General features: G+C 36.4%; 1 protein-coding gene across 1 annotated transcript; it reads left to right on the top strand.

Annotated features, from left to right (window-relative positions):
- Positions 1–20,997: 20,997 nt before the first annotated feature.
- LOC127127360 (protein LURP-one-related 10) lies at positions 20,998–22,081 on the top strand. Its single transcript, XM_051056521.1, has 3 exons — positions 20,998–21,394; positions 21,536–21,763; positions 21,864–22,081. The coding sequence occupies exons 1-3, from the start codon at positions 21,074–21,076 to the stop codon at positions 22,002–22,004; spliced, it is 690 nt and encodes a 229-aa protein (XP_050912478.1). The 5' UTR covers positions 20,998–21,073; the 3' UTR covers positions 22,005–22,081.
- The last annotated feature ends 722 nt before the right edge of the window (positions 22,082–22,803 follow it).

Consider the following 22,803-nt stretch of genomic DNA (forward strand, 5'->3'; position numbering starts at 1 on the left):
AAGCATAGCTTATTTGAAAAATGACAGGAAAGATAAAGAGCGCAATATTTGAATGCAAAAAGTCCATTGATTTATTGAATATGAATATGCTTATGAGAATGACAAAACATTTAACCAAATTTGATACATTGAATAAACAACAAACAATTACTCCTGACTAAAGGAAGTTGGAATAGTGTCTTCAGCCTTCCAATTATCCAAGTTGCAATCGCTATTCACATCTTCTACAGCATTAACAGTCTTGTCATGATCGGGCATAGGAGCAGTGATGACATTAGGAATATCCAGAGGATCAAATTCAAATTCCCCAGCGTCGATCATATCCTGAATCTTGTTCTTCAGCGACCAGCAATCATTCGTATCATGCCCGGGGCTATCGGAGTGATAGGCACACCTGGCGTTGGGATTATAACGAGGAGAAGTAGTGTTGGGTTTTGCAGGAGGATCTCTGAGGGTAATTAAATTTACTTTTAGCATACCCTGCAGTGCTTGTGCTAAAGTCATATTGATCTTCGTAAACTGCCTTCTTCCCGGGTTAATGTGCCTCACAGATTTCTTGTCCTTTTTCTTCTTGAGCAAGAGAGTCTTTAGTTCCTCCTGCCCCTTGGATAAGTTCAAGATCATCTCCTGGAGTTGAGCATTCTGAGCCTGGAGATCTTTGACAGTTTGTTCGAGGTCCATTTTCCTGTTTGAAGGAAAACCGTGAGAATACTGATCCTTTTAGAGTACCTGTTATGCAATGTCATGTTATGCTATGCAATGTATGAAATGTTTTCAAGGACTTTTGGAATTTAATTTTGCATAAACTACCAAAAAAGAAAGCCACTTTTATTAATAATATTTGATTAATATTCATTATAATAAGAAGTAAAATACAATAAAAGCTCAGGTCTCCCAGGGACGGCTTCTTTTTGGGCGAAGATATGTATTGAGTCTTCGTTCCTCATTAAGCTGGCCGGTGAGCTCTAACACCTTCTTCCTTGTAGCACAGAACTGGGCTTCAAAAGTATCCCTTTCCTCTCTCAACTGGATCCAGGACTTCTTTAACTCTTCAACATCGGTAGGCATATCTGGATAAGGAACGATCTGAGGAGTACCTCCTTCAGCTTCTGGTTCAACAATCAGTGGTCCGACTGCCAGATATGGCATGACAAGTTCACGAGCTCTTGTGCGGACCCATCTGAGATAAGGTTCCATAGGAATAGAGTTTTTCTGTCCTAAAGTACTTCTTTTCACCATGCCCCAAGCTCGCACAAATCTTTGACGGAGACCTTGGGAATCGTTATCATAGTCAAACACCGTGCCTTGTATAATTATTTCATGTGGACCATCTCTTCGAGCACAACCAAACTGACGTAGGGCTAAAGCAGGATTATAAGTAATACCTCCTCTTATCCCCATGAGTGGTACATTAGGGAATTCTCCATAACGGTCAATGATGATATTGTTTTCTTTGAAATGAGGACACCAACGGATGTCTGAGTGGGAGAGCGACATTATCCTTTGAGACCATCTCAAACTTTGCTCATTCTTCAAGACTGACTGAGGAAGGTGCGAAATAAACCACCTGGATAATAAAGGTATGCAGCACATGAGAGTCCCTTGCCTCTTCATAGTACGAGTGTGAAGGGAATGCAGAATGTCGCCGAGCAAGGTAGGCACAGGGTTACGAGCGAGAAATATCTGAATAGCATTCATATCTATGAATTGATCTGGATTAGGGAATAACACCAAACCATAGATTAGTAATGCTAGAATCTCCTCGAAAGCATGGACATTCATGACTTTTAAGAATTCTCGGGCCTTATTCATCAGAAATTTGGCAAGTAAACCCTTAACTCCACTTCTTGTTACCCAATTAGCTTCAATATCTGACTTTGTCATGTGTAAAGCTGCGGCAACTTTTTCGGACCTCGGAATCTTTTCTAAACCACTGAAAGGTATTTGATCAAGAATAGGTATCCCAAGCAGCTGGGAAAATTCTTCTAATGTGGGCACCAACTGATAATCTGGGAATGTGAAGCAATGATGTTTAGGATCGAAGAACTGGAATAGGACTCTCATCATATCTTCTTTGAAACCAGTGGTAACCAAATCGAGGAGAGAACCATGCTTTTTGACGAACTGAGCCTGATCAGGAAGTTCTGACACTAAATCCTTGAGTTGAGGAGAGATGACTACAAAATTTATCCGGATAGTCTTCCTGGGAGCCATAGCCTTACAAAATAGAGCCAAGTTAAATCCCTAAGTCCTCGAAGTGATTAGTGCCATGTCATAATATCATGATGTTATGATGTTATGATGTTATGATGTTATGATATTATGATATTAAACAAATAACAAGCATAAGCAAGTCATACAACAATCATTCCTAGGTTTTAAGGCTTGCATGAGTTCCATAGGTAAGTACCCTCCCCACTGAAGTTTGGTGGGTTCAACCTGTCTTAGAATAGTAACCGGGTTCTAGAAGGATCTCAAATCATTGACCTTTCCTTAAGTCCACTTCAGTGCAACACCAAGTGGTTGACCGAAGCTTCCCTAAAGTCCAATCTCAAAGAGTGTAGTATCGAGTCTCAACCAACTCCAGTCGGAACCGAAGCCAGTTATCTCACTACTTTCTAATGGCCAGGATGAGTCAATTAGGGTTCTAAAGGTCTGGTTAATGCTTTTATGACACCACGCGAATGCCAAATATTTCCTCAACTAACATGAGGAACATCAGGACATCCAAAGTGCCACATTAACCGTAGCCATCATTTTGACCATTCCAGTATACGCCGGACAGTCGCGATGATCTCTTGCTACTTACCTAAGGTACACTAGATCCGGGTGTAGGATCTTTCACTCAAGCATAACATACCCAAGCAATCCCTTAAAAATAAATCAGACAAATTGAATAAGTGATCTTGTTTTTAAGGTAACCTCTCTTTTTAAATATTCCCCAGCAGAGTCGCCAGTTCTGTCATACGGTGAACTGGACTTTTTTGTGGTTTTAATCGCAATGTCGCGGTTAGCAAGAGTCGCCACCGACTTTTCTTTTATCCAATAAGGAAAGGTGGAAAAGAACAGGAAAGACCTTAATTTAGATTTTGGGTTCGGGAGGTACATTATACAAAGGGAAGGTGTTAGCACCCTTTGTATCCATGGTTATCCATGGGCTCTTAATTGCTCGATCACTTATATTATTTTTGTCTAAAAAAGTGTTTGTGAATTGTTTGGAAAATTGTTTTGAAAAGAGAATTTAACTTTGTAATGATTCTTGTATGAATGTATACAAAGTGGTTATCTCGTTTAGTTTTGAAAATTGTTTAGAAAAATATAACTCGGTAATGATTCTAGTATGAATGTATACCAAGTGGTGATTTTCTAAAGGTATTTTGAAAGGTGTGAGGTGCGAAAAAGTGTTTTAAGTTGTGAGCCAGCAATTAAGAGTTATACCGACCCAAGGTCTTTACGGGCATTTCCTATCCTTATGAGGGTAAAACTGTCCTTATTATTGAGAAATAAGTAGTTTTATCCTTTGGATGTAAAAGGGTCATCGTAGGGTCATCGATTGGTCATTGAAGGCAACAGTTATGAGGATACCTTAGCATTCGAAGGGACTATCATCATTTAATCGTAGGCAACATCGGAGGGTCATCGAGGGACAAAGTTGTATATTCGAAGGCAACATCCGAGGGACTATAATTTATTTTATGATGATTTAACCGAAGGGTCTTTGCTAAGGGTATCCCCACATTCGCGGGACATGACCGTAATATCGTAATCGTAAGGCAACAAAGAGAGGTCCAAGATCACTTATTCAAAGGCAAAGTTTTACAATTAATTAGGTGATTAGGAGGAATTCTCCCACATTAGAATTAATACATTAAAATTAATACATTAAAATTAATACATTAAAATTAATACATCAAAATTAATTAGGTAATTTAGGATGAAAACTCCACAAGGGTATCCCACAAATAAAGTGGAATACCTAGCCAATAACCTTTTCCTGGGATATGTGAACCTTTTCGAAGCTCAAAAAGAAACATGTCAGAATACCAAATCAGGGTGCAATCGAAGATTACACCGGAAAAATATCGCAACAGCAAATAGGATAGGATGAATAATGTATGGCTATGATAAAAACATAAAAAAAAACAGACTAGAAAAATCAGGTACTGTCTCGATCGCCTCTGCCTCGCCTAGCGAAGGCCAGGCGAACGGCCACGGATTTTGAATTTTGAGAAAAACAGCCCCATGTTAGGAACCTTGAACTTTATGGCATTTTATCACAGGAACAGCATGGTCAAACATTCAGGGTATTCAGGCATATTTAAATTCACATACGAAAGCAAATTATATATCAACATTTAATCATGATGCATTATATGTGTAGATATGGCCAATTGAAAGTATAAACAATAGAGATACGCAAACCTGTTTGCCAATTCAAGGTTGAAGGGATTGACCACTTGTGGTATCGGAATGAGTTAGGCGGCGGGAATTGGGCGGCGATGGCTTCGGGGCGGATGAGCTGCCTTCAGGGTTTCTTTATTCTGAATTCTCCGGGTTGGCAGGGTTCCTATGCCAAAGTTTCTATCCGTCCTTCTCTGTTCTCTCTCTTTCTTTTTCCTCAAGGTTTTGTTCCAAGGAAACCTCAGAGTGTTTTGCTTCTCTTCCTTCTTTCTCCAGTGAATCTCCCAGTGTAAACTCCAAGTCTAACTCCAAGTCCTTTTCCTCTACTGAAACTTCAGTATTTATAGACTAATTTTGTGGGTAATGGGCTTGGAATGAGGGAGACCCAAGTCCAAAATAATTTGTTATATTTTATTTATTTATTTATTTTAATTATTTAATTAATTAATTAATTAATTAATTAATTAATTAATTAATTAATTAATTAAATTTTTTTCTTTTTTTTCTTTTTTTTTTTTTTTTTTTTTTTTTCAGGAAAAATGATGGGTAAATTTTGGGGTATGACAAACCCCTCATCTAAAAGTTTAACAACCTCCTTGCGAACGACTTCTTTCATAGCTGGGTTCAGTCTCCTTTGAGGTTGAACGACCGATTTCTGATCATGCTCCATCAAAATCTTGTGCATACACAGTGTTGGACTGATTCCTTTCAAATCGTCCATCGCCCACCCAATAGCATTCTTGTATTTCTTGAGTACTTTGATTAGCTCTTCTTCTTGGATCTCTCTCAAACCTGAATTGATGATTGCTGGACATTTCTCTTCATTGTCAAGAAAGACATATTTGAGATGTTCTAGTAATTGTTTCAACTCCATCCCCTTTTTTATATCTTGCTTTTCTTCCAGAGATATTTTAGGTCGAAGCTCTTCCCACCGTTGTGGTCGAGAATGAACCCAAGGAGGTTGTGCCTTTAACATAGACACCACTTCAGATTCTTTCTCATCAATTCCATCAGTATCCTCAATGATAGATAAGCTCAAAACTCTTTCTAAGGGGAGCTTTGGTGTTGTAATCTGCATAGATTGAGCAAACATTGTATCCAGAACTTCAATACTTTTACCCGCACCTTCGTCATCCTTGAATTTCATAGTATCCCTCACATCAATTTTGAGATTTTCATCATAGACTTTTAGGGTCATGGTTCCTTCCTCAATATCTATCATGCATCTTCCAGTTTCAAGAAAAGGTCTTCCCAAAATGAGAGGGATTTCCTCATCTTCTGGCATCTCGAGTATCACAAAATCCACCGGGAATACAAGTTTATCAATCTTCACCAGAACATCTGTTGCTATACCATAGGGTCTCTTCATAGAATGATCAGCAAACTGCAGTGTCATGCGAGTGTCTTGCACTTCTCCTAACTCCATTTTTTTGTAAATCGAAAGGGGCATTAGACTAACACTTGCTCCCAAATCGATTAGTGCCTTTTTGAATGATCTGTCTCCAATGGTATAAGGAATAGTGACTGCACCTCTATCTTTTTTCTTCACCGGAATTTTTAGACCCTGCAAAATAGCACTACAAGTTTCAGTTAGCATAACCAGCTCACCTTCGATCGACCTTTTCTTCGATATGATGTCTTTCATGAATTTGGCATAGGTCGGCATCTGTTCCAGAGCTTCAGCAAAAGGTATGTTGATCTCGAGCTTCTTGAATAATTCTAAGAATTTCTCAAAAAAAAATTCATGGAGATCTTTCTTCTTTGTTCTCGTAGGGAAAGGAAGAATGATCTTCGGTTTTTGTTTCTCTTGCTGGCTTGCCGGCTTCACCACCACTTCTTCAGTTTGTTGTGGCTCTTCTCTAATCTCCAAGTCAACTTCCAACAACCCATCTTCTTCGACCTGTTCGTCAACTTGTTGTTCATTAGCTCTTCCTTTTCTTGTGACCACTGCTTTAATGTGACTTTGATCACGTGGATTAACAACTGTCCCACTGGGGAGCGTGCCAGGTACCTGGGAATTGGAAGCTAACTGTTGAGCAATTTAACCCATATGAATTTCAAGATTTTTTATGGATGCTGTAGTGTTCTTCTGATTATTTCGAGTCTCCTCTTGGAACTGGATGTTATGAGCTGCCATCTTTTCAATTGCAATCTCCCAATCTGCCTTCTTAGGGACTTGTTGTTGTTGCTGCTGATATTGGTTTTGATATTGACCCTGTGCCTGCTGTTGCACATTCCCTTTCTGATCCTTCCATGCAAAGTTGGGATGATTCTTCCACCCCGGATTGTATGTGTTGGAGTAGGGATTGTTTTGCTTTAAAAACTTGATATCTTCTATCTGCTACGGTGTTACAAAGCAATGAACAGTATTGTATGGTCCATTACAAATGCCACACACATCGTTTGGTGCCTGTTGCACTTGAGCCACTTTCTGAGCACCTATGTTTAGTGCTTTCAACCTTTTCTCTACCTCCGCAGCAACTGCTTCTTCAATTTTCACCTGTTTGTTTGTTTCGAGCTTCAAGTCAATAACTGTAGATTTGCTTGACACCCTATCATATAACTCCAAATGCTCATTCGAGGCAATAACTTCAATTATCTTCTTCATGTCGGTAGCTGTTGCAAAGTTAGCTAAGCCATCAGCTGCTGAATCAAGGATTTGTCTCGTTTGAATTCAAAGACCATTAACAAACATTTGCATCTGCTCAGTTTCATCCATGTTGTGAGTAGGACAAGCCACTAGGATTCTCTTGAATCTCTTATAGGCATCTCCTAGTGACTCACCCTCCTTCTGCTTGAAGTTTAGGATCTCATATCTTTTTCGCAGTGACACGGATGCGGGAAAGTATTCCTGCAAGAATGCTGTTTCCATCTGCTCCCATGTAGTGATACTACCAGCAGGTAAGGAATAGAACCACTCTTCGGCTTCATCTTCTAAAGTGAATGGGAACATACGAAGTCGTATTGCTTCTTCGTTATGTCCAGGCATTTTCAGCGTTGTGCTCATAGTTAAAAACCTTTGCAGATGCTTGTTGGCATCTTCATTCACTCTTCTAGAGAAGGACCGCCTTTCGAGTTGATTAATTGTGCTGGGATGCAGCTGAAATTGTTCCATATTAACCGGTTGGTCGACAATTGTCATACGACCACCCGGAGTGTTGGTTCCACCATAGTCACCGAGAAGTCTCTCTGGTGGTGGTGGTGGTGGTGGTGGTGGTGGGTTTGCAACCATGATTTCAGGAACTGTTTCCGCGTCTGAATCTGAATTCTCTGAGTGCACTGAAACAACTTCCTCCTCTGCTTTCTCTGCTAATTCCAGTTTTTCTCTCTTAGCTTGTCTCAGTCTAGCGCGAAGAGTTCTTTCTGGATCTGCGTCAAAAGAAAAATCTGCTGAGGCCTTACCTCGCATAAACAAGTTAGACAAATATCAGAATTGAATAACAAGATTGTCACAGATAAAATTTTGGTTGACGAGCAACAAATTTTCGATAAAATTAAAATTAAAATAGGTATTTTGGCAATCCCCGGCAACGGCGCCAAAAACTTGATCGGAAAAATAGCAAGTGTACTATTTTTACCGATGTAGTAATAAGGAGTTTTATTTCCAAGTATCGATCTCAAGGATTACGTAGGAAATACTTATTTTACTTTGATTCTATCAGAACAAAAAGATAATGGTTTGGTTGTTTTTGGAATTTTAACAATAAACACAAAAGACAGTAAAATATAATTGATTAAGATAAAACATGCTAGGGTGAGTGGTTGATTTAACCAGTTATGAATTCAGTCAAGATTTCCTTAATACACATGAAACAGTCAATTACCTAACCTCAGAATGTTCTTCCTTAAGTCCTTAAAGAAGAAACTATTAAACTACCAATTTTTATCTCGAATGTCCATTCAATAAATCCTTGGTTTTAATCATAAACAATATCGAGGTTTGCGGTGATTTACAAAAGTTACTAGTCCTAGATGAAGCAATTATAAACCCAATTGTGTGAAAACCCTAACAATCACAATCCTGTTATTGATAGTCGTAGATCAAATTGTATTTGTCCGATACAAAAGCATAATAACATCACACAATTGAATTGAAATCTGTAACATGGTAATAAGGAAATCATTTGTTCAAATTCATAACATACGATCAAATCAGGGCCACCCCCCTAACATAGGGGGTTTAGCCTCTCATAGTATTCAAAGAAATCATAGTGTGAAAATTAAACATTACAAAGAATTAGGAGATTTTGATCTTCAATGGTTGATTCCCTTGAATCTCGCCGTCTTCGAATCCTCCGTAGTAGCTATATCTCCAGTGAAATGTTTTCTTTCATACGTCAAAAAGTGTCTTCCCTTTCTCTCCCAAGTCTTCTAATAGTTTCAGATGGATTTTCCCCAAGCAAAAAGTCCAAACTACCCTTAATGAGCAGAATAGATCCACATGACAAAAATTGAAGTTTCTTAGTCGCGCCCATCAACACGGGCCGTGTGGATTCACACGGGTGCTCGTGTGTGCTCTCCAACATGACTATTTTCAGAGCAAGCTACAGAGGCATCAACACGGGCCGTGTGGATTCACACGGGTGCCCGTGTTAACTCTCTGTTTTTCCTCTCCAAGCTTTCTTTTCCTGACAAACAACACGGGCCGTGTTGTTGCACACGGGGGCTCGTGTTGACCTGCTGTATCTTCATATTTTTGCCTTTCAGAGCAACCACAACTCCACTATCAGTTCTTTTACACCTGTGCAACGACCTGTAACAATAACACTACCAAATCGAAGCATAAAAGAGACCTTTTCGACATAAACATGTAATAAAATGAAATGCGATAACAAACTAACAAAACATGATAAATGACTATGAAATAACTATAAACAAACATAAATCTTACCAAAGTGATGAAAATATGTCGGATTAAAGGTGGGGGAATTCAATGGAAATGGTGACTGATCAAGGTCCTTCTAAATCATGGAGTAAAATAGAAGTCAAGAAGAGAAAGGTCAGAGAAAGTTCTGATTCTGAAGATGATGTCGAAGACGATGTCCCAGACATCTCTCCTGTTAAAAAGCACAGTGTTAGAAAATCTCCTACGAAGGTTGCAGTTTTGCATTTGGACAACATTTCCTTTCATTTGGAAGATGGTGCAGCCAAGTGGAAATTTGTTATACAGAGGAGAGTTGATGTGGAAAGGGAGCTAGGGAAGGAGGCTGTGGAAGTGAAGGAGGTTATGGAATTGATCAAGTTTGCTGGTTTGATGAAAACAGTTAGTGCATTGCCCCAATGTTTTGAAGGTCTTGTGAAGGAGTTTGTGGTGAACATTCCGGAGGATATTGAAAAGTGTTTATTAGAGGAAGGTGTGTAAGGGTCTCCCTAACTGTAATCAATAAGTTCCTAGGAAGAGGAACAAAAAGAGTTGTTGAATTAGAAGCCACATACAATGAAGTCTGTAGGACAACCACTGTTGGACAAGCCAAGGAAACAGATGCCCATACCTCAAGTGAGAGGTCTGATTCTCAAGATAATTCTAGTGGCAGTTCTGGATCTGAAGGTGAAGAAGATGCTACTTCCTCATACTGAGTAGTGAAGTTCACCCTGTTATGAAGATTGTGTGTACTAGGTGCTGTTATGAAGACTGGTCCCCCTGGTGGTTTGGCTGTTTTGGATGCTGAAGAAATTATTGTTTTTTGGAAAGTGTGTAATTTTGTGGCAGTCCTTACTGATGCCTTGATGTAATATTTGGGCTCTTAATGAGTTCCATGGATTTCTAATTATCTCAGCTATTGCAGCTGTGTATAATTAGGGTTTGTATCTCCTAACAATTAATGTTTTAACATTTTATATGTTATAACATCTGTTGAGACATTCTCTGCTAGACTGATTGACATTTATTTTGTCTAATTGGTCACCTTTGGTCAATTTTGACTAAAAATGGGGAGAAGTGATTAGGTGGAGCAGTTAAATATGTGGAGCTGTATGGAGATGTATGTGTGGTGTAGCTGAACAGATGAACATCTATTATTGAAGGAGATGTGTTTGATGTAAGACAGAAGGTTGTTCTGTTTACAGATGTTGGAGGAGATGTCTGATGTATACACAGGTGATGTTGAAGCAGATGTCAGAGGGTGACTCTGATTGTTACAGGTGTTGTCATTACAGGTGTTGTTGTTGTTAAAGGAGATGTTTGTGTTGCACAAACTTAGGGGGAGAAGAAGTACCCTTGTGCATTTGTGTGTTTTACTAGTTGCTTCTATAACTAGTAATTCTGTTTGCTTTTGCTGCTGCTTAAACTATTGTTTAACTGCTGATAGTTTTTCTTGTGAACAAAAAGGACAGATATATGTTTTAGCCAAAATTTGCCAAAGGGGGAGTTTGTTGGTTCTAAGTGTTGGCAGCAATTTTGATAAAACAAAGAGTGTTCACAAGATGTTGCATGTGATGTCTTAACATAAGATATCTATGTACCTGCTGGAGTTTTAAAATATAATTATGCAGGATTGTTTCAGGATGTCATACACGATGTCATGGCATCTGATATTATGTACCTGCTGGAAATTAAATGGAATTATCCAGGATTGTTCCAGGATGTCAGACCCGATGTCATGACATCCTATACACAAAACATTCAGAGTGAATGTTATGTGTCTTGTGATTGCGCATTTAATGGCAATCTATGTATGATTGAAGATCTGATTTGTAGGCGCATTCAATCATTAATTACAACCTGATTTACTTATTTTCTAAGGAGATCTACCCAACTGTCATGAGAAGATTTAATTGGAAAATAGTTTTAGGGTTTTCAAGATGTCCAAGCCCAGCTGAATGCTTCTATAAATAGGACATGGAAAACCTGATTTGATACACAACCAATACTGAGCGAAATATTGAGAGAATATAAGGGTTTGTGTCTTGTTTAGTCGTGAGACTTGTAAGCCATTCAATTCATCCATAGATGATTGAATTGGTCTGATTTGTGAGTTGTAATTTGTCACTCTAAGATTTTAAGCATGATTGTGTGTCTACTTGATTGAAGTTGTTAAGTAAGATCAAGTGTGTGTCTACTTGGTTGAAGATCAAGTGTGTATCTACTTGGTTGAAGATCAAGTGTGTGTCTACTTGATTGAAGATCAAGTGTGTGTAATTGAAAAGTGTCTTCTTTTCAGAGTAATTGTTGTTTAAAATCACAGGTGTGATTGATGGGGAGTGAATGGGTTCTCATATCTAAGAGTGCTTAGATAGAAGTCGCATGGGTAGAGATTAGGTGAGAAAGACTATAACTTGTTGAAGTGTACGGAGATTCTTTGAACTGATTCTATTTAGTGGATTTCCTTCCTGGCTTGGTAGCCCCCAGATGTAGGTGAGTTGGACCGAATTGGGTTAACAATTGCTTGTGTCTCTTGCATTACTATTCTTTATCTTTATCCTGTTTGTTTTACTCAGATATTAGTGTTGTGACATTACCTTCGACATCTCATATCTGATACCAGAATTTCAATCACCAAGACATTACCAAGTTACAAATTTTTACACTGTATGCAGTTGATAAAGCTGCATGAAAAAAGCTAGTTTATTTCCTTGATGTTATAGAATTTGTTCTAAGGTAGAAATTTGTGAGATATTGGATCGAACTCTAGTATGATCGAAGGGTAGCTTCTTGGTTTGAAAATTCGACAGGACCTTAGCATGTCGTCGAAGTTTGTTCACATGTTGTAGTCGAAGTATGATAGGATTGTTAGCATGTTGAATTGGGCATGTTTGTTATGCCTAGTTTTTTAAGTTAGCTTGTTCTCTAAGTTAACTTGTGTAATGTACCTGTGTGTAAAAGCCAATTAGTTTAGTATGTTAGTTTTCTTATAAATAACATACTAGTCTCTCATCATTGTACAATGCAAATCCTAATTATGGTGAGAGAAGTTATTTGCTATTCTATAACACTTGTAATCTTATTTCAAAGAGAAAGTAAAGAATAATAGTTTGTAACCAATTTCATTGTTAGCCAATAGTAACCTAGCCAATAGTAACCTGTTCTCAACATCTTCTTTTCCATAGCATGTCCATTGGAATGAGTACCAAAGGAACCTTCATGGACTTCAGTCAACAACAGGTCTACTTTGTGTCTATTTGAGTGACTATTTTTTTAACTCATTTGTAATCTCTTGTAATAATTCTTGAAAATACAGGAAATTAGATAACTTTTCTCACCCCATAGGACATCACTTTTATCTAACTAAGTTAACAAGTTTTTGTGCTTTAGTATATTTCATACACCTTAAAACTTTCTAATCAATGTGCATTAAAATACTTCCATACAACTTCCAAACTTTCCATATCATAACAATCAATTCAATATCAAAATTCTAACTGCCAGTTCACATTTCAAACTATTTAACTCTAACAGAATTTGACAAATTTAAGCATCATTCCAGTATGATTCACATTTTGTGCTAACCAATTAAGCTAACTTATCAACTTTTTTTTAATAAGCAATGACATTTATAGTAATAGGATGAACAACTCAGAATTTGAAACTAATTAAAACTCAAACTGCACTTCACGGTTCAATAGAACGATTTCGATATTTCACAGATAACTAACAAAACCACCCATAAACAAGCTTTGACGTACAGTAATTTAAGCCAAACCTAACAATAATAATCTAACAATCTAAGTGAACTAACATGAACCTTTTTTATTCTAACTAACCAATCCAAAACTTTTCCTGATATTAATAGAAGATTCAATACATAGAAAAGAGACTAAGTGATACTAATATAGGCTAAAACACAAGATCAAATGGTAACTCGAAATTCAGCAAATGCGAGAAACCGACCCAAAATCATTTGAAGTCCATAACCTTGCTCTAATTCTGACCTGCAAGATACAACAACAGTTGACATCATCCACGTACAACATTGCAAGCCTCACAAGAGCAAACCGGATACAGTTAAAAGTTAGACAACGCAATTCCATACCATACTTTCATTCCAATAAGCATAGCATGACAACCAGTTTCAACAACTGAATTCCACTGTAACAACTCGAATGCACCACAACTAATCAAATTCACTCAACTAACACTTATAATAGAACCATAATTGAATTAAATTGACAGATTACTAACTGAATTTAACATGAAAAGATTAACAGAATTTCACATTTCAATGTAATTTAAGTTAAATTTCATTAACATTTAACTTGAGTTTCTAATAGAAATCGGAAGGACAAAACTCTATAAATACCAAACTCTACACAGATTTAGGGAGACTTTTTTCATTTTCACCATTCACCATTTCATTTCACTCTTCAAATTTCACCTGATTTCTCTCTCTCAATTCAACGACGCGAGCATATTGGGAAGCAAAACAGAAAAAGGAGAAGAAGGAGTGAATCGAATCAAAGCAAAGGGAAGGATAAATAGATACATGTTGTCATCGGAGAGCCACTGCATCGAAACCGATGAGTTTTCTTTGCTTCAATGCGTGATTAGTCTCGATTTTTGGTCGTCGCCACTACGATTTAGTTTTGTTTCGGTAGTTGTTATTAGACACAGTTAGGATTCGTGGTGGAGCAATCTTGATGAATCTTTGAATCGATCCATGAGCGATGATGTCAAACGCTGAAACGCGAATCCGTTGGTGAAGACACAATGCAAATTTTTGAAGTTGATGTGTAAGGAATTGAATCCACGACGAAGGAACTCCCAGAGCGCAATCCATGTTGCAACTGAGGCGTGACACCGAAACTCAAATAGAAGATTTGAAGCATGGCGAGGTTGAATTTGATCATGAAACTTGAATGGCTTTCATCTCATAAAAATTGAGCAAGTTATGGTCTTGGGAAGTTGACCTCCAAATTAGGGTTCAGACAAAATGACCTATAATGCTTCACCATAAAAAATGACTTTCCAAGAAAAATTAGATTTAGACCTCAACATGAAAATTGTTTGGAATGTGATTTAGAGTAACTTTACTCTTGAAATCATTTTCATATGATAAAAGTTGTAGGAGATAGGGTCTAGGGAACCCCAATTTTGATCAGTTGAATTCCTCTGGTCAACCACCATGGACCAACTTACTAGCTTGATATTCTTTTGACTTTTTGGACTCATGGAGGATCATATATGCATAAGATGATGAAATGTGAAGTATCCCTTGAAATATTTGATCAATTGGTGAAGAAGCTTGTTGAAGAAGTCACATAAGATACCCAGATGAATTAGGGTTTCCAAGGCAAACCAACTTCAAACTCTTGATGATTTCTTAATCAAAATATCATGTCAAGATCACGGGGATTCATATATGATACTTAGAGTCACAGTAAACTAAATCTTGATTGAGATCCTTGCAATGGGGGTCTTATACCCTAGATATGAGCTTGATAGATCAAAGGTGATCATGTGTCCTACCTACAAAAGAGTTAGATTATACAATGACATATTTTTTGGTACTTTGGTTAGTAAAATAAAGAAAAATGAAGTATGATACAATTAAATGGTGCTTGGTGATCTCTCTCAATGCAAACCCAATGAATAAGGGGTAAGGAGGATGTCAAGTTGTTATCCCAATGCTAATGCATATGATGATAAGAGCATGAGGGATCTTAGGATCAAAATTGGGGTCTTACAGCTGCCCCTATTTAAGGACGTTCTAGCTGAGGAGATGAAGGTTAAAATCTTCGCATTGACTCAGTAGAATGGGCTTAAATAACAACATATAGAAACAAATTTTGGTCCCTAAGAGACCTCATGATGCATATGATATGAATGTTAAAATAATCTTTGTGGGGAAAAATGTTGCCACAAAGGAAAAGAATTCGGAGTCCGCAGGAGCACAATGCATTTCGTAAGAAAAACTCACTGGGGAGACAGAGACTCTGGGAAAAAGGGTTGTGCGTAGGCCAGGCTACGACTTTAAAAACTACTGAAAGGGACACGAGGGGTTCCATTAAAATAAATCAATGTAAAGACTCAGCCGGGGAATAAAAGGACATATGCGGGGGAAACGAGTAAATCAACACAAAACTGGAATACTCGATCCGAACAGAAAAATGGCGATTTCATTGAGGAAATACGCACTCAAACTCAACTGGGGAAGAAATGATCTTCAACATAGAAGTAACAGAAATATATTATCCATTACTGGCTACTGGGTAAAGAGATAACAAAAATCTGACAAGGAGGACATCTGTTACCGGTTAGGGTAAACATATCAAGGATGACTCGCTGAGGGCAAACCAGAAGATGTATTCATTACCAATTACTGGGTAAGAATAACCTGCTGGGGAAAATCCAAATAGGATTTACAACTACTGGTTACTTGGCAGAAGACCAAAGAAATAAGAGAATATTCGTCACTGATTAAAGTGAACATATCAAGGATAGACTCAAAGGAAAGAAAATCCGCCATAGGTTAGGATGAACATATCAAAGATAGACTTGCCTGGGGAAACTATGAAGGATAACCGTCACTGGTTAACATGAACATATCAAGGATAAACTTCCTGAAAAAGTAGGAATTACATCTATTGAATACAGGATATAATACAAAAAAGATAATATCCGTCATCGGTTAAGATGAACATATCAAGGATAGACTCCGAGGGAAGAGAAGGATTTATATCTATCAGTTACTGGATAGAGAACCAAAAAGAGAATATCCGTCATCCGTTAGGATGAACATATCAAGGATAGACTCCGAGGGGAAGCAAGATTTACAACTACCAGTTACTGGGCAGAAGACCGCAAAGAGAAGGAAACCCGTCACCAGTTAAGATGAACTTATCAAGGATTAACTCTCTAAGGGATAAAATAGGGATTACAACTACCTTTTTACTGGGTAGAATACCAAAAAGAGAATATTCGTCATCGGTTAAGATGAACATATCAAGGATAGACTCAAAGCAAGGGAAGAAAATATCCGTCATCGGTTAGGATGAACATATCAAGGATAATCTTCCTGGGAGACATGAAAACGAATCTGGTGAGAAAAGGTTACTCTTGCCGGGTATTGGAAAAAAGTGAAATATTTGCAAAATGAGAAGAATATTATTAGTTACTGGATAATAAACCCTCAGGGGTACCAAAAGCATCTATCTAGGTAAGATCTAGAAAGAAACGGTCAATCAAAGACTTAACCCAATGAGGATATAACTCAAGGGGAGTGATTCCATCCAGACTATCAACTGGGGAGGAAACTGAAATAATAATCATCCACGAGGAAACAACTCAGTGGGGAATGAGAAAGGTTAAACTCCTTATGCTTAATGGGCTGACACTCTACAATTGAAAGATGACAGATAAACCAAATCTGCATGGGGAAAGGGATACCACCATAGCAGACGACCAGAGAAATAATGAATCACAAAGTGTAATAATGCAATAATCAAATTTATGAATGTATATGTATATGTATATATGATAATTATGCTGACAAAACAATCACAAAGGATACAAATATCACTGGTCTGAATCATCGATATAATTCCTAGCCAATCCACATAGGAAGGAAACAACTAGAGCGAAACAACCATCTCGAAGGCTCAACCATGGCTGGGGAGAAGGAAAGGCTCTGCTGAGGAAACTTCTACATAAACTCTGTAGGGAATTTTAGGTCAACACCATATCAAATTGAGGACAACCTTGTAGAGGATAACCACAAAATTGCTCAGAATCAGGGGTAACTCTACGACTTATGGTGAAGCAAAATTCTGCCGAAACTTATGCAAACTACTGGTATGATGCGTCTACAACTCAAGGGAGGCCAATCACGAACTCATCTAGCGAATTCAGCAAAATTCGGATGCTGACATGTTGTCGGGGATGAAAAAGGGATCACGTCAACTGCTTGGGGAGAACCAATAATGCTCCACATTTAGGGCTTACCGCATTTCAAACCGCTGTTGATATTCCCTTAAAGGATATCGATTGCTTTTTAAAGTAACTGCTTTTATATATTTAAGAAAGTGTGATTTTGATTTAAAATTTAATTTTAAAAATGATCATAATAAAATTCTATCCTATTTAGCTGAAATAGACAAGAGTAGAAACAATTGGATAAAAGCTCAACTTTATTTAATGGAATGGTAGTCTATAAATGACAAAACTCCGTTAGAGCTTTACAAAAGTTGAAAAATGGTAATTTATAAGGAAAATGGCTACACTGAATACAATGATCACTAATCCTTCTACCAACTTTGATGTCCACTGTGCTCTTGGCGCCGACTGGGAATGATGAATCAGAACCAAATGTTGTGCTTAAGAAAGTCTTCAAAACTGAAGATCAGTGGGATGCAGTTACTTGCCATAATCCCTATTTTTTTCATAAACTGCCCCAAAAGAGGGTACTCAATTTATCGGGATAATTCTTTCTGTTTTATGTCTCTAATTGTTGCCTGGATCGCCTTCTCGGGTTTCAATCCACCGAGACACTCCGTTTTGCCTAAGCCACCCTTTCGGGTTTTCAACTTAGCGAGTTGTTCTTTTCTTTTTAGGCGAAATATTTCTTGACTGCATCTGCGTTCACAAGACGAGTGAACTCTTCACCATCCATAGTTGTAAGAATCAAAGCGCCGCTTGAAAAGGCTCTCTTAACAACATATGGGCCTTCATAATTAGGAGTCCATTTCCCCCTAGAATCTGGTTTGAAAGATAGAATCTTCTTGAGCACAAGGTCACCTTCTCTGAACACACGAGGTCTGACCTTCTTATCAAAAGCTTTCTTCATTGTTTGCTGATATAACTGACCATGACACATGGCAGTCAACCTTTTCTCTTCAATCAAATTCAGCTGATCATACCTGGTTTGACACCATTCAGCATCAGTCAACTTGGCTTCCATCAATACACGCAATGATGGGATCTCAACCTCTACCGGGAGCACAACTTCCATGCCGTATACAAGTGAGAAAGGGGTTGTCCCTGTTGAAGTGTGGATGGATGTACGGTACCCATGCAAAGAAAATGGGAGCATCTCATGCCAATCCTTGTACGTTACCACCATCTTCTAAATGATCTTCTTGATGTTCTTGTTTGCAGCTTCAACAACCCCATTCATCTTTGGTCTGTAGGGAGAAGAATTATGATGTGCAATCTTGAAGTCTTTGCAAAGAGCTTCCACCATATTATTATTCAAGTTCAATCCATTATCAGTAATGATCTACCTTGGCACACCATAACAGCATATAATCTGATTCTTGATAAACCTTACAACAACTTGCTTGGCTACATTCGCATACGAAGCCGCTTCAACCCACTTCATGAAGTAGTGAATAACCACTAGAATGAAACGATGTTCGTTTTAAGCTTTGAGCTCAATCATGCCAATCATATCAATTCCCCACATGGAGAAGGGTCATGGGGAGGAAATGGCGTTCAACAGTGTCAGAGGAACATGAATCTTATCTGCATAAATTTGACACTTGTGGCATTTCTTCACAAACTTGCAACAGTCAGATTCCATTGTTAGCCAATAGTAACCTGTTCTCAACATCTTCTTTTCCATAGCATGTCCATTGGAATGAGTACCAAAGGAACCTTCATGGACTTCAGTCAACAACAGGTCTACTTTGTGTCTATTTGAGTGACTATTTTTTTAACTCATTTGTAATCTCTTGTAATAATTCTTGAAAATACAGAAAATTAGATAACTTTTCTCACCCCATAGGACATCACTTTTATCTAACTAAGTTAACAAGTTTTTGTGCTTTAGTATATTGCATTTATCTTATCTTACTTGTTGTGGATATACTATAATTGATTATAGGTTATTTAGGTTTCTTGAGACCATTTAATTATGTTGTTATATACTTTATCTTACACATCAAATTTTTTGATGTATTTGAATTTCTCAAAGAATCTATTAGAATGGTTAAAGGTGTCACCATAAATGGCGCTCACTGTGGGGTAAATTTTTTTTGTTTACAAGTGTGTATCATGGTTAATAAATGATATGTCAATTTTTTTTTTGGAGAGATCTATTTTAAATTGTGGAAAAGGAATATACAAGGAAGTGTAAAACACTAATGTGTATTGAATTATTTAAGGATGAAACATGAATGTCTACATGCTCAAGAGTTTCGTTATCTTATGCCTCAAAGATAAATTTTCCTTCTTCTCTAATTATTTTTCTTCTATTTTTTCACATCTTTATCTCTTTTCAACGGTTGAGCTAACATAAATCATTTTTAAGAAAATATTTTTTTAATTAATCTCAATTTTAAAAAAACACAATTCAACCCTTTTGTGGTTGAAGTCACTTGTTCAACAAAATCTATTTTGAATAAGTTTGAATCCGAAAAATTTAGGTTTTCCCTTGGGTAGGGTAATGGAGATACCAGTACCCACTCCAAATCCACCATATTTATAGTAGTTTTTTCTTTATTATTTAGTTTTGATAATTTGAAATATTAATTTTATTTTTAATGCTTTGATATTTTGATTTCTACTTTCTTATTTGAAATGTATGTTTAAAAAAATTTTAATTTTTTTTTATTTATTATCTAAAATGTTATTTGATGTTGATAAAATTTAATATTGTTATTAAAAATATTAATCCATTCCAGGGATGAAGATATATCAAGGATATCCAAACTCAATCTAAACCTTTAAAGAAAAAATCTAGGATTCAATTCATCATTATTTTGACTTTGTGGTGGAGAATAAAGATTTATCAAGAATCTAAGAGCACCAACATCTATTATACTAATTTAAATTCTTATGTTACACATTCAAATTATTTAAACAACTTAATTATATTTTCTAAATATCTATACAACTCCCCCAAAACTTTAAAATAGATTCCAACAAATTCTACAATATACCCCACATTTAACTCTAAAAAAAATTAAAGAAGGTTCTTTCCTAGGAGAACGTGTGAAAATTAAAAAATGATTTTGCTATGTAATTATTCATCCATTTCTAACACAATAACTATTATACCATGAACAAGTTAGAGATGACTAAATTGTTTTTCAAGTTATCATTAACAAATTAGTTAGAGGTTCTTAGTTTGTTAGAAGTGATTACATTTATTAATTATAGTAGTTAGGAGATTATATTGTGTATTGTTGTACTACCATAACTATCATACACCATAAGAGCTTTGTATATATATATCTCATGTAACCTCTTGAATAGTAATGAAGATTCATTTTATACTCATCACTTTTTATTCATTACATGGTATTTAGAGTTCTTTTTTGAAGAGATTCTTTGATCTTCATTCTTCTTCTTCAAACTTCTTATGATTATCATGCTTAACTATTTTTATTTATAAATTATGAAGCATAGATATACGAAAAAAAAAACGACTACGAGACACCGGCGACATCAATAATAATTAAAAAATTTAATGCAGAAATTTATCACTTTGATGTTTATTCTCTAAACCACACCATCACATGCTACAAATTTTATTTTGTACACAAAATAGAAAAGCCTATATCTTGACAAAAAAAACGAAAAGAAAGGAAAGACCGTATCTTATAGTTTAAGAATAGTATACACGGTTTATCTTTAACACCAAATCACCTTCGTTGTACCCTTCTTGTTCCTACCTATAAATTCATTTTCATTTTGTGTCTTACACTTATCAAGCACAATCTTCTGATCACAAACAGATTGAAATATATTGATCTTATATTTCAATCTTCAAACACTCTTGATCTCATCATAATCATTATGGCTTACCCTTATCAACCACAACCTATGGCTTACCCTTATGAACCACAACCTATGGCTTACCCTTATCAACCACAACCTTCCCCCTCTGATCCGATGCTGCCACTCCCCGCCAGCATATACGGCCCTCAATACTGTGCTCCGTATGCGATAGATCTCACCATCGTGAGAAAAGTTATGACAATTTCAGATGGAAACTTCGCCGTCACTGATGTCAACGGCAACATGGTCTTCAATGTTAAAGGCTCTCTCGTAACCCTCCGCGACCGCCGCGTCTTGCTTGATGCCGCCGGCAACCCCATTACCACCCTACGTCGCAAGGTTCAGCTTTATTCTCGTATTTTCTTCTATTTAATTAATTAAAAAAAATTATTTTATTTATGAATTAAATAAAACACAACTTTGCCATGCATGCATGCGCCTTTGAACTCTACGTAAAAATATCCATTGCTTCTGGTGCAGATAGTAACTATGCATGATCGGTGGGAAGCTTTTAGGGGTGAAAGCACAGAAGCTAAAGATCTTATATTTACATTGAAGAGATCATCTCTAATCCAGTTTAAGACCAAATTGCATGTGTTTTTAGCCGGTAACACAAAAGAGGATGTTTGTGATTTTAAAGTCAAAGGTAGTTGGCTCGAACGTTCTTGCATGATTTATGCTGGTGAATCTAACAACATTGTTGCCCAGGTAATTTAATATACATAACCATAAGTACAATTAGTTTTAATTAATTATGTAATATTTATACTAATCATAAGTTAATTTTGTGATATTATTGTAATTGCAGATGCACAAAAAACACACTGTTGAGAGTGTTTTAATTGGTAAAGACCAATTCATGGTTACAGTTTATCCCAATGTTGATTACGCTTTCATAGTGGCGTTAATTGTGATTCTCGATGAAATCAACTTGGATGACGAGGACTGATTAGAAGGCATTAATTATGATTAGAAGATTGATGTTTGATGTTTATTCATGGTTTAAATAATTTTTTTATTTTGATAAGTTGGATAAAATCTTGTTGAATTTTATTTGATTTTAATTGTTAAAATTAAAATTTATAGAAAAATTCAAAGATTCTTTTTTGAATTTTTATGTAAATCTTAACTTTAAAAATTAAAATTAAAAAAAAAAGATTCAAAGACAAAAAAAAAACACGTTAATTTATCGGAATAAAAAAACAATTTAAATCTTCATTTATTTATTTAATACTATTGTGGCTTTAAATTTCTATCAAGCATCATCAAACAAAAATTGATGTAAGGGGGAAGTGTTATTAAATAAAGGGGTTTTGCATATATTTTTTTAATTTTTGTTTGGACAAATCAATTAGAATTTTTTGCTTAAATAATTTACTTATTTTAAAAATAATTCTAAAATAATTCATTTTTCAGTTTAATTTTCAAACTATCTCACTTTTAAGAGGTGACGTCAGATAAATTGACATTTTCTCTCTAAGTTAAAGAGGTGACGCCAATTGGATTGACTTATGCACCTAATGCTGCCATTTCAATTGACGTCTGTGTGTGTAGTTTTAAAGGAGGCGCCAATTGATCTAGCACATGTGTGTTGTGTAATTTTTTTGAAAAACAATGTATATTATATATAAAATTTGAAATTTGACCAATTGATATTAATATTAATATGAGTTTACATATGATAATCAAAAAGACTAATGTCGTTGACAGGGATGACCTAACTGATATTCGGTACCACATCCCCTAGC

Source organism: Lathyrus oleraceus, chromosome 3 (genome assembly GCF_024323335.1).
Source record: "Lathyrus oleraceus cultivar Zhongwan6 chromosome 3, CAAS_Psat_ZW6_1.0, whole genome shotgun sequence".
NCBI lineage: Eukaryota > Viridiplantae > Streptophyta > Magnoliopsida > Fabales > Fabaceae > Lathyrus > Lathyrus oleraceus.